The sequence below is a fragment of the Montipora capricornis genome, chromosome 7 (genome assembly GCF_036669925.1).
Source record: "Montipora capricornis isolate CH-2021 chromosome 7, ASM3666992v2, whole genome shotgun sequence".
NCBI classification, from domain to species: Eukaryota; Metazoa; Cnidaria; class Anthozoa; order Scleractinia; family Acroporidae; genus Montipora; species Montipora capricornis.
This window is the reverse complement of record NC_090889.1, coordinates 32,391,034-32,403,533: the sequence shown is the minus strand read 5'-3', so window position 1 is coordinate 32,403,533 and position 12,500 is coordinate 32,391,034. Positions and strand designations below refer to the sequence as shown.

At 38.9% G+C, this 12,500-nt stretch overlaps 2 protein-coding genes and 1 pseudogene across 3 annotated transcripts in view; 1 reads left to right on the top strand and 2 right to left on the bottom strand.

The window, feature by feature from the left end:
• The window catches only part of LOC138056965 (uncharacterized skeletal organic matrix protein 5-like), an 11,164-nt pseudogene extending 8,424 nt beyond the window's left edge, over positions 1-2,740 (top strand).
• Positions 2,741-6,213: 3,473 nt separating this feature from the next.
• LOC138056960 (uncharacterized skeletal organic matrix protein 5-like) lies at positions 6,214-11,512 on the bottom strand. Its single transcript, XM_068902956.1, has 4 exons — positions 10,549-11,512; positions 10,421-10,460; positions 7,829-7,955; positions 6,214-7,455 (listed from the first exon to the last, which is right to left on the bottom strand). The coding sequence occupies exons 1-4, from the start codon at positions 10,832-10,834 to the stop codon at positions 6,931-6,933; spliced, it is 978 nt and encodes a 325-aa protein (XP_068759057.1). The 5' UTR covers positions 10,835-11,512; the 3' UTR covers positions 6,214-6,930.
• A 129-nt stretch (positions 11,513-11,641) lies between these two features.
• The window catches only part of LOC138056961 (uncharacterized skeletal organic matrix protein 5-like), a 6,590-nt gene continuing 5,731 nt past the window's right edge, over positions 11,642-12,500 (bottom strand). For both annotated transcript variants that reach the window (XM_068902957.1, XM_068902958.1), the window contains one exon: positions 11,642-12,500. This exon is cut by the window's right edge and continues 667 nt beyond it. The gene's annotated coding sequence lies outside the window, so the exon portion shown is untranslated.

Sequence of the window (12,500 nt, the reverse complement as noted above, 5' to 3'; positions counted from 1 at the left end):
GTAGCCCCTTTCCTTAGGAGAGAAGATGCTCAACAAGGACAATAGAGCGTCTTCGTGTGTTTCCTTAGTTTATGCCGTGTTGCGTCGTAAATGTAAACCAGAGCTAAGAAATGTCAACTCTTTTAAATCGGATGTCAATGTCCTATCTGACTTGTGGAATTAATTTGCGATATCTTCTCAAGAGAGAGAGATAACTTGAACACGCCGCAATAGACCATTTACGAATTCTCACGGCTGGACTGGATCTAGCATGGAATGGAGGCTAACGCGAGCAAATCTTTGCAAATGCAAAATTAATTTGCCCGCATTAGCCTCCACTTCATCCTAGATCCAGTGCAGTCGTGAGAATTCGAAAATGGTCTATTGGCCAGTTCTCAGCTGGCTTGATAGCTTAGTTGGTGGAGCGATGGTAACGCAATCGCATAGTCTCGGGTTCGAATCCTGAATCGCGTTCAAGCCTGGACTTTCTCGGGTTTGATTGCAACTGCTCGTAAAGTTGTTTATCTAACTGACATGATCTTCTTAACTTTCATTTCATTTAGGTTAATTAATTAACGATTATTCCACGAGCGCGCGTTGGATACTTTGCAAATATACCCCTTCGATCTGCTAGCTGGTATGTCGGCTGATTATGTCCGCGGCTGAGAGATTGTCCGAAAAATGAATATTTGGCCGAGAAGTGAAGCTTCGAGGGCAAATATTAAATTTTGAGGTGTCCAATTTTCATCGCCTGATTACTGCGCCTCATGTCCTTCATATTCATCAATTATTAAAACGATTTAGCTTTAAAAAATTCCAAGTCTTTTTTTTATATATGAACTGATGGCGGCTGCCAGAGGCACCTTTACAAACTGACGTCTGATCTCACCCTAGAGAAAGAATTGTAAAACGCCATGAGACTTTGTGATATGTGCGGTACGTAAATCATAAACCATATTAACACTTTGGTGTGACCGTCACACCAATTTGAAAGTAGACAAACTCACTTTGACGCTTAGAACGAAGTGAAAACCCAAGAAGCGGACTCAACCTCGTAGAAAAAGCGTTACGTTACTGAATAACGAACATTTTTCAAGAACATTAATGATCATATCTCTCTTCAAATTATTGACATTTTACTATTAAAATTTCAGAGAACATTCCATTATGATTCTCATCTTTGGAGTAACGTGGCCACCTATAATCTTGTGGCAGGACAAACTGGCTTCGACAGGCAAGAAACTAAGTTGCCGACCTATTGGAAGACACCATTTTCCAAGCTCTGCCTTGGTATGAGAATCGGTCAGCAGCTACAGTTCATGGCTATGAACCTGACCGCCAATTCGCTTTTCTCTCTTATCGCTGACGGTAATTACCGTCCGACATTTCTGGGTCGAGACACGTGGAAGACCCTGATTGGCTCTACAGCATCTTTACAAAGGAACTGTAACCGAGAAGGGTTTAATCCCAAGTCCGAGTCTAAGCCTGGTACCTATTCGAGAGCACGAATTGGTATCATTGCAAACCAGAAAAATAACTGCAACACGTGTGATACCAGGATTGGGTTTGGTACGGGTGGCCGTTCGGATGATTCCAACACTTGCGGTAACGAGGCCCAGCTAGCTCAAGCGACAATGGAAGTAAAACCTTGAAAGCAATGGGATACATATTGGTTCAGTAAGCAAGTACACAACGATATTTACCATCAATGTGAATTGCAAATGATCCACTAACACTAGACATGAAAAATTTACTCGGATTCTGATTGGCTAAAAAAGTTCTTGTGTGGTGTAAACTAAAGGCAAATTTGTAACGTGATTGCAAATTACAAATTAACTCTTATTGGGTTATAAAAACAATAGAAACTAAAAAAAGCCAGTTGAAATATAGATTTTTTTGCAGGCGGACATTTGAAGCAAAATGCGGAGAAACATCGCGCGCTTTCAAAATTACGCTTCTTGTGATTTTCTGCCTTCCTTATCCTTATTATTATTATATCCTTATTATTATTATTACTATTATTATTATTATTATTATTTTATTATTATTTTTTCTTTTATTATTATTATTATTATTATTATTATTATTATCTTGTTTTCGCACATTGGATTTCCAATGGAACTTCAGTACTCCAGGAAGCTTGGTGACAACAAGTCTCCTCAAACTTCTAGGACCTTCCTAAGAATCCTTGTCATGTTCAGAATCACACTTTTCTGAAGCACGTCTATCTTGGTCTCTATACCAATGTTCTCTAGTGTCCTCTTTGAATCCTTTGGAACTGTTCCAAATGTTCCGATTACAATAGGAATTACCATTGTTTTCATTTTCCATAACGTCCTCAATTCTCTTGCTAGATCCTGGTATTTTACTACGTTCTCAACTTCTTTCTTTCTTTCTTTCTTATTATTGTTATTATTATTATTATTATTATTATTAGTAGTGGTAGTAGTAGTAGTAGTAGTAGTAGTAGTAGTAGTAGTAGTAGTAGTAGTAGTAGTAGTAGTAGTAGTAGTAGTAGTAGTAGTAGTAGTAGTCACATAATTTCTCGTGTAATTTGGTGTAAATTTTCAGACTACGAATTGCACTTGCCCAATAAGCTCGTGCAATTTTATTAGTCTGAAAAAATTACTTGTGGTTATTTATACCAAAGTGCACTCAAAGTCTTGTTATAATGTGTATAGAAATAGCCCGATTTGCAGCTCCGTGTTGAGGATCGCCGAGGAAGGACTGTGGTAGCCTGTTCTAGGCTCTCAGATAGTCGAGAAAACGAAAAGAACTGCGTGTGAAAAGCGAGTGGGGGCTTGGGTCGACGCAAGCCCCCACTCGCTTTCGTTTTCTCGACTATCTGAGGGCCTGAAACAGGCTAGGACTGTGGATGAGCAGGACACTCTTTTCCTTAATCATCCACTGCTAACTTCTTTTCAAGGGATACTCGGTCTCTTCCAGTATAAACGTTTCGTTATGTCACAAACTAGGAGATCTAAGTCAATTAGACGAAGTTTCCGCGCCAAAAGTTCGAAGTAGTTTCCGGTGCAGGGATGGCGCAGTGGTGAGAGCACTCGCCTCCCACCAATGTAGCCCGGGTTCGATTCCCAGACTCGGCGTCATATGTGGGTTGAGTTTGTTGGTTCTCTACACTGCACCGAGAGGTTTTTCTCCGGGTACTCCGGTTTTCCCCGCTCCTAAAAAACCAAAATTTGATTTGATTTGCGTTAACTTGTTAATTTCAATTTACAGTGTCCCCGATTAGTGCTCTACAGCACTAGAAGATTGACACTTAACTAAAGTTCCTTTCCTTTCCTTTCCAAGGAAATAAGTTAATACTGTAGGAAACAGACAAGACATGTTTCGGCATGCTTACGGCGGCCATCATCAGTTCGGCATAAGCATGCCGAAACATGTCTTTTAAAAAAGTTGTCTGTTTCCTACAGTATTTATTATACTTGCTACTATTGCGATCTTATGGAAATACGTTAATGACGTCATGTTATTTTAGATTTCGATGAAAGGTAGGTTAGCCCTAGGTGTTGCCAGATGTTCTTGGTTTTCGCGATGTCGCGTTATCGAGAGTTGGAATATATAGACGCGAGACGTAAAAGTACTTTTTCACAAATTTGCACTGAGTTTGTTCAGTCAACGTCGATGATTCGCGATTTATTTGGTACTTCTTCTAAGCTGATCGATGTTAGTAGTAAAACCACCGTGTAGTTCCAGTCAAACAGTGTGTGCGATTACCTGATTGCAACGTGCATGACAATGTATGAGCCACGATAACTCAGTATGGGAGGAAAAGAAGCCGGAAAATCCCGACACTTTCTGGAACTCACAGCCCTTAATTTAAACACAAAAATGGCTTCGGACGTGTTATCAAGTATCTGATGCTAAAAAAAAAAGACAACTAGTTCGGTATGGCTCTGACTCAAATGTCTTATCATTCCGTCTTAAGAGCCATAAGCTTTTCAAACTTTGTGTTCACGTTTCTTCCGCTGTACAATATTAATGGTCGATGGTGTCATTGTTTTTATCTGTTTCTGAAGTAAAAGGAAGGAAAGAATGTAAAAAATAGGTGGAGTAGTTTCAGTGGGTTTTTAAGTGGTGTTGCTTACGGTGAGGCCCTAAATTCGCATCTGGACAAAATTGTCACTCTCAAAAGCGGGCTGTGCGTTTAATGTATTTTATGGATTACAAATCCCATAGTGTAACTCGTTTTGTAAATTCAGGAATTCTGCCAGTTAAATTACTCAGTTTACTTTAAATGCTCCACCCAATATCTCAAATCTATTTACTCGCTCTAAACAAATTTATTCCTATTCCACACGGTCTGCAATTAGCTAGAAATTTCCCCGTAGAAATGTCGATAACAAACCAACGGTTATTTTCCTTCTCTAGAATTGGCAGGAAAATATGAACTTCGCCAGCTTGGGAAAACACACTTTCAACGTAAATTAAACGAGTTGCTTCTGAAGATTCTGAAAATTGAGAAGGGGAATGTTGATATGCACTACATTGATCTTTCAAAGTATATGACTTTTCTTTAACAGTTACCTATAATATCTCAAATAATTTTTAGGACATTTTTCTCTAATGTACGAGGCGTTTGTTTGTTAATTCTTGTTTGTGTAAATCCCTTCAATTTCTAAGTGTCTTTTTGTTTACTTGGTTGTGAGAGCCAGTATTGTAAGTGGCCCGCCTAGAATAGCAATGCTAACTGTGGGGCTCCGTAGTCTTGTTTGTATAATCATGATTTGTTTGTAAATAAAATGAGTAAGGTGTTCAGTTGTCACACTGAATAATTCACATAAATGGTCACTGTGGTTGTCGATGATTTCCCATTCCAAAGTCAGACAATCGATCTTTGTGTCGAAAAAAGGCCGACAAACCACTCCGGTCGCTCCGGCAAAATCCAGTTGGGGCGTTGATGGGGTTGGCAGCGCTTATTTCCCTTTCGTAAACGGTCGTTGCCATTTCTCAGAACGGTCGTTGCCATTTGAAACGGTCGATGCCATTTTTTAGCTCTGAATTACACTCATTAGGTCTAAGAACTCAAAAGGTTGCAGTTTCTGGGAGTTGTGTCTCGCTGGTCATATGAGTTAGGTTCGGGTTAGGGTTCTGTTAAGGGTGAGGGCTAAGAACCGGAGTTCGAATCTTGAAATTTTCGGACTCTTTTTTTTTCCTCCAGTTTTTCTTTTTTGTCTTAATTTTTGTTAATATTTTTTCGTAGTTTGTTTCTTTTAATTTTCTTTGAAGTGAAGTGGGTAGTCGACCGTTATAAATTGCATCGACCGTTTCAAATGGCAACGACCGTTCTGAGAAATGGCAACGACCGTTTACGAAAGGGATTTTTTCGTCGGCAGCATCAAGCAGTTTGTTTCAATTTCAATTGTTAGAGGACATCTTAAAATGGACACAGATCAAACAAAGTGTAGGCCACTGGTCAATACATCCACCCAAGTAAAATATACATAACTGTCCACAAGTTTCTTAAATGAACTGAGTTGCACCCTCGATAAATGTTAGCCTTCAGGGCCCGGTTGTTCGAAAGCCGATTAACTTAATCCAGGATTAGCGTAAACTTTGATTTGCTTTTTTAACTTTTGGGTGAAAGCTTCTTTTGGTTATTTTTTGGTTTTCAAGCTTGACTTCGTCTAATGTAAAATTTTGGCAAATATCAGCGTTGTACAACATTTGGGAGTAGAGAAATAAACTCCTTGGTTAATTTTAAATCTGGGATTAGCGTTAATCGGCTTTCGAACAACCGGGCCCAGGGACTTACAAGTACGGTGGATTCCGGATTGCGGTTAAGAACTACCTTCAGCAAATTACATGGAGTATTCCAAATGTCGTTTAAATTTCATTTATCTTGGCTACTCGTTCGAAAAATTCTGACATCCATTTAGTCATGATGGGTCGTGTTAGAAATCCTGTAGTGATACTGCTTTGCAACTTTGAAAGCTCACCTAAGTCACCGTTAAAATATTTAGATAGGTTACCGGTGATATGGACCAAAAATTATGCCAAAATAATTGTAACTAATCTACCGCATACCATGGGGAAATTGTCATGATGAATATAATAAATGTTAATAATGTTGGCGGCAGTTTTTTAACCAGGTTATCATGTAAAGGCTGACATAAAGACCTTGTTATTCGTTTTCTCAAAAGCCCATATAACGTTCCGGGCCGGGAAAGGCTAAGATCCCCATGAATTCTGACTTCTCTGCAACGACACTTCGACGTGAAATAGTTTGTTAGGGATGTGTCATTCGATCCAATGCTCAACATGACATAAGCTAGGATTCTAGACAACTTATTTACATTGTACTGGGATAACTTACACGACCAATAAATTAAAACGAATTGTGCCACGCCAGATATGAAAACCAGTGAAAACCACCCATTAAAAGTGGCCAGAAATTATGTGGAAAGGTGTTCTTCATCTAATGCAGCGGCACCAGACCCCGAGAATTTAGGAAAGGATAGTTAACGTTAAACAAAAAGAGAAATTAGCATCACAAAACGAAAACTTAAGGAAAAACATGAGGGACCAGCGATCGACTGACGCACAATATTCAAATCGACCTGCCAGACTCTTAAATACCCCCGATCAATCCCAAAAGCATCCACGGCCCTCTACATCGTGGCGTCAGAATATTCTATTTCTTTGACTGACTCGTTCCCATGTCACTCCAAGGGTCAGAAATTTCATTTTTTGAAAGGGAATCGAGGCAAAGGACATCATGGCACGATGATCATGCGTAGAAATGTGTTTGGTTTTGGGATAAATTAAATGGAATTCGTTGCTGCCAATTAGAATCGACCTGAAAATTAACTTACACCTAAGATGCATGCTCATGTCAGGAGCCGCATACAGCACGAAAGTTGGATATGCCTCCAATTTCTCTTTCAAGGCTATATTTTATGAAGTGTACAAAAGTGTGCAAGGTTCATTGAGTCACTGAACCAAGATGTAACCCATTGCCTTGATACTTGTTTTGCCATTGTCACTCCAAAGATGCGACGCCTCGTTTCCGCAAGTGTTCCAATCACAAGGCGATCCACCCGTACCAAACCCGATTCGAGAATTACAAGAAAGGCAGTGACCTTGATTATTACCAAGAATGCCAATTCTTGCTTTTGAATACGTTGGGCAATTAAAACCCTTAGTATTGAAGCCTTCTTGATTACAGTTGTACTGCAAAGACGCTCGTGAACCAATCAGGCCCTTCCACGTGTTACGACCCAATGAGGTGGCACGGTATTTGCTATCCGCAATCAGAGAGAAAAGAGACGTGGCGTTCGTGTGGATTACAATGAAGTTAAGCTTTTTCTCGATCTTCATTCCGAGACAGATCTTGGAAAATGTTGTACTCCAGTAGGTTGGCAATTTGGTCTCTTCCATGTCAAATCCTGTCTGACCTCCAACTGGATTGTAGGAATGCTTGTCACTCCAAAGAAAAGAATCAAAGTGAAAGGTTTTCTGAAATTACAAGAAAAACAGAAAGGGAATTTCAAATTCACTTACCTACAAGAAATTCCATCAGTTAACCTTCGGAATCCTGCGATTTATTTTTTTCTTCATTATACTGAATTAAGGTACTTTAGTGATTTCTGATCGTACACAAAATCCGTAGCTCACAGAATTCTTGTTTCAATCCATGTTGGAGAAGGATTCAAAGATCTTAATGTAATTTCAGACTTCCCTTAAATCTCATGGAATATCAACTCAGGCCTTCGGTCGTTGGCCACTTAACTCTAAAGTCGGCTATTTAAAGCCTGGTTCATAGAGATGTTGAATGCGGCATTGGACATACTAAGGAAAGTAGAAAACAATTATTAACTGTCAAAACAACCTTTGTGCCATCGGTCTTCATGGCCAGCGTCCATCCTCCATCTCCACAGCCAAAGTTTCCCATGTGACAGTAAACTGGAATCTTTTGCGATTGAAATGTCAGCTCATAAACTTGACTTTTCAATGAACTGTTGGTATAAAGAGTTGTTTAATCATTCACCATCCTTCAAAACGTGCGGGGAAATTACTGAAAAGCGGACATTATAGTTTTGATTCGTCATGGCTCCCTTATGATATATAGAAGGCCTAAAACTTCGTAATAAGTTGCACACGATTAATATTAATGTGATATCGAGCACAAGTAGGAGTTCATCAAATATAGCATAGCGAGACTACATTTTTATGTTTTGACTTACAGTTTTAATTGTTCAATATTCAAACCTTTTTGGTTACTTTTTTAATCTCCGCGTTTGTGCCTGGTTGACGTATGTTTGGAAAAAGGTGCTTTTCATGGCATGCAACGTTTAGAGAGGGGTTATATATTGAATATCTCATAGTCCTTGCTGGATCCTTCTATTCGTCTTGATATATTTGCTGACTGGACAATATATCACAAAACCACAAAACTGCATGCCTCTTAGACAGAGTGTTGCTCTTTTCGAGAACAGATCGTTAATAATAATGATGATAAAAATAATAACAATAATAATAATAATAATAATGATAATAATAATAATAATAATAATAGTAATAATAACATGCATATATATTTTTTTGTGTTTTTGTTTTTTTTTTAATGTGAAGTTTTTATAATTTGTACAGAGTAAAGTAATGTTTTAAATAAATTCTTTATTAACTGACTGATTTTCAATAAAGGTTTTTCTATTAATTAAAATAATAATAATAATAATAATAATAATAATAAAATATTGATATAGCGCCAGTATCCTAATGTTTAAAGGCGCTTTACAATTTTAGAAAACATCCATAACAGAAAAAAATTATAAAAAGGCTTTTTTTTTTTTAAAGAAACGTTTTAAGGTGATTCCCTAGTATTGCACTGCGCATCCTGTTCTGCGCATAACAGCGTAGGGCACGTTCGTATTCAGGCATGGCTAAGAGTCTTTCTGGTCAAATTTCTCGGCTGAGTTATGTTTTCTTTGTCTCACAAGTCTCAACGGATATTTCTAAACAAAACAATGTTTAAATTTAACCCTAAAGACTCGTAGCCATGTGTGAATATTGATATATCGAACGTGGCCAAAAACATTTCAAAATAGCGAACTTGCGTGCGGGAACGCTCGCTAGAAAGAAGAATGACCGTTTTCAGAGCACAGCAGTAAAGAGCAAAACGGGAATTTTTTTAGACTCTCGCAAAAGGAAAAGTCGAGTGATAGCCTCGATGATGCTAAATTGTCACTTCAGTCAGAGAGTGAAAGTAAAACCGCGCTATGACCGGCTATCGGGGAGGCGTTTTGTTGAGGGGTCGAGCTTGGTTTGCTTTCTGTTGACTCCTAAACGAGGTTGGTGACCTATCTTTTTTTTGGCATAAGTTGATTATCTTACTCCTCCTCTTTGTGCTGTAGAAAAAAATTCAAAAGTTTACGTCAGAAAAAAAAGTTACAGGGAAAAAAAACTATTCGTAGCTATCACTCGTGGGGACACAAAATGGTCTCCTCGAGATCACGCACCCGAGGAATATTTGTAGTCAGTGCCTTTTTAAGACGTGTGCTTGTGCCATAAAACAAACATTAAATTATTCCTTTTGAACAATACAATACACCTGTTTTGTTATTTCAAGAATTACGTCAAAGCTGTGCTTCCTGTTCCTGCAAAACGTTGCGTGAACCGATGGAACAAACTTGTCCTTGATAGATGAAGTCGCAATGATTAAATGAGTAACTTGAGCAAGTTATATCTCCCAAACGAGCTTGGTGACCTATTTTTTTAATTGCATATTTCAAGTCACCATAACGTGGGAAACAAACAAAAAGTTTAAAGAAAATCTTACGATAACTTCTATTACTAAGGAATCACCTTGAGCTTATTTTTGAAAACAGACACTAACGAACTGTTTCTGATATCATAAGGAAGAACATTCATAGTGTCGGGGGTGCCACGGAGAACGATCTTGTGCTGTATGTTTTGAAATTACAAGACAGAGAGAAAAGAAAATGTTTGGATGACGAGCGTAGTTGCCTGATAGCGTGTTACCGTGTGATGTAATTATATAAGGAGATCGCGTATGTACGACGGTACCAAATTATTGAAGTATTTAACTTGAGGCGGAAGTCTTGGGTCAGTGTTGTACTTAAATATTGGTTTACTGCAACCCACTCTCTGTCGTTTTGATAATAAAGCCTGGTAATTTCAGCTTCATGTGCTGATCTAGAGAACCAAAAAAGATTCTTGCCCTTATTGTGTTGGACGTAGACCAAAAGAGGTCGTTAAAGAAGGAACAGCAAGACGTCCGACATAAATGGCAAGGCAAGTAATATCCCGAAAAGGTCGAGTCCAATATTGTTATCTGATGAGTGAAGTGAAAATATCCCTCCCAGCGAAGAAAATCTATCGAAAAATAAAGAATCAGCTAGCTCAACTGCCCGGTATTTGCCGAGTACATAAAAGGGAAAAAGAACATATTTTCACTTACTTGTCTTTGTCATACAATTCCTTGCACGAAGAGGCAAGAGCTGTAAACATAATCGATAAAACCTCACAAAAGAGTTCTTTAAGTTGTTTAAAGCTACACTTAGACCATAGATAAAATGATAATTGCACCTGGCGATGGAGTAGTCTGAATTTTTGGAGGTGATGTTTTGTTGACTAGTTCCATCAGTTGATCCATTTTGGCTTCCAAAGCTCTGACTGCATCGGTGATCAGTTGATAATCTTGATGAACGTTGCAATGACACTGACAGTTGTTAGAAATTGGATTGTTGCACGTTCCGGTGTCAGAGAATGGACGTTTAGTCGTCGAGTTCGCCGTCGAAGAGTTTGTTCCTTTTGGTACAAACATCAGAACAGTTTGCATCAGTAGGTAAGATACCACTCGTATTTTGATCATTTGAATTCGAATAGGCTTTAAATAACGGTTACTCTATCACTTGTTTGTTTTGGCCTGATTTCGCGAAAGAAAACCAAGATTCCCTTCTTTCAACGAGACGTGACATTCGCCTTTTTAAAAAGTGGTGACATCTCTATGGAACTCTTTAATATATGATATTGACGCCTAACCAAAAAGGCAGCGAAAGATAAAAGGGAAAACACCTCCACAATTAATGAAGAGTTTGCCACTATTTCGCAATATCTGTCAGTCATAAACAATAGCTGCTGTAAGCCCAACACAAGTTTGAATGCTTGTATCGACTTAAGGAACGTTAAAGAAAATTATTTTGACATCCAACGGGAAGTGTCCCTTTAAAACTCTTTTTCTCCAGGGGGCCCTGAAATTGATACGATGACGTATCAATTCTTGTAGGATTCGTAGAAGGCCGCCATTTTCTTCGATCGCTGTGAAATTTGGCGTGTTTACTGGGGAGATATATATTACTAAGGTTTTTCAGCCAAAAAATAACACTACAGGCATCGCAAAAGGATAAAGAAAAGGATTTTGGTTCATTGGATGGTATTTCAAGCCTTGAAATCCCTGAAAAGATCTAACCCTTTGCTACCTATTTCTGGCAATGAGGTAAGTGCATGTTAAGAGTTAGCGTTATTTTTAGTGAGGGAAAATGAAGCTGTTCATCTTTGTATTCACTAGGGGACACTTAGTGAAGTTAATTTTGCCTTGTAGTCGGCTATGGAGGAAGGGGACATTTCGTTACGCTCATCGAAATCGCCCTGCATCTAATAATTACGTATACACGGCGGGCATGTTGTGTCCCGAGGGATTGAAACTTTTATTTTGCCCCACCGAAACTCGTTCCCAAACATTTCAACTCGAGGCTCGGGGTACGAAATATATTGTCTATGGCCAATATGCACGGTCGCCGCGCGAATAAGGCTAGACAACGAATAGGCTCTTGTTGCTGTAGTTCCTAGAGCAAAACGCGAGACACGCAAATGGCCACGCGCGTGACTGAAGGCGCGAGACAGGAGAGGCACGGTAAAAGAGAGTCTCTTTTTTTCTTCTCGGTCTCCCGCCCTCATTTCGCGCGCATGCACTGCTCTCACTAAATCTGAAGAAAAATAGAGACTTCTCGCAGTCTAGAATAAGGCCCATTGCGTGCATTTCTGGGCTTATCTGGCTGCGTCTTAAGAATGGGAAAAATGCGACGTTCTGAGAAGCTGTGCGCGTAGCATCTCAGTGCTGCTGTTACCGACAGACCACAGGCTTCCATTTCTCGAAGGCTTCAAAGTTTTTGGACCTATTTTAGGCGAATACAATCGAATAGCATAGATGGATGTGATAATCACCCTGGCTTTCTTGCAGTCATAGGGATGGAATTGGAGGCAGAATTTCTATACTCTCAAGATGAAACTTCGGAATAATTTTGCGCTTCCTTGTCCTAACTTGATGATACGTTAAGCACTCTCTCTCACATTTGCTCAAAAGCTGTATCTAATGATATGATACATAATGGAAGATGATCCAGTCTATTATGATCCAGTTGGTATACTATTTTACTAACAAGATTAGAAAAAAAAAACTGGCCAAGTTTTAGGTATCTATTATATACGACATACTGAACAAAGCTAACAGTCTATTTAGCTCAGTGTATTTGTTTTGT

Coding starts and splice junctions, on each gene's coding strand:
- LOC138056960 (XM_068902956.1), bottom strand. CDS start 10,834: ATGATCAAAATACGAGTGGTATCTTACCTACTGATGCAAACTGTTCTG. Junction 7,956..10,420: donor GAATTGTATGACAAAGACAA/GTAAGTGAAAAT, acceptor TTATACCAACAG/TTCATTGAAAAGTCAAGTTT. Junction 7,456..7,828: donor TGAAGACCGATGGCACAAAG/GTTGTTTTGACA, acceptor TTGTAATTTCAG/AAAACCTTTCACTTTGATTC.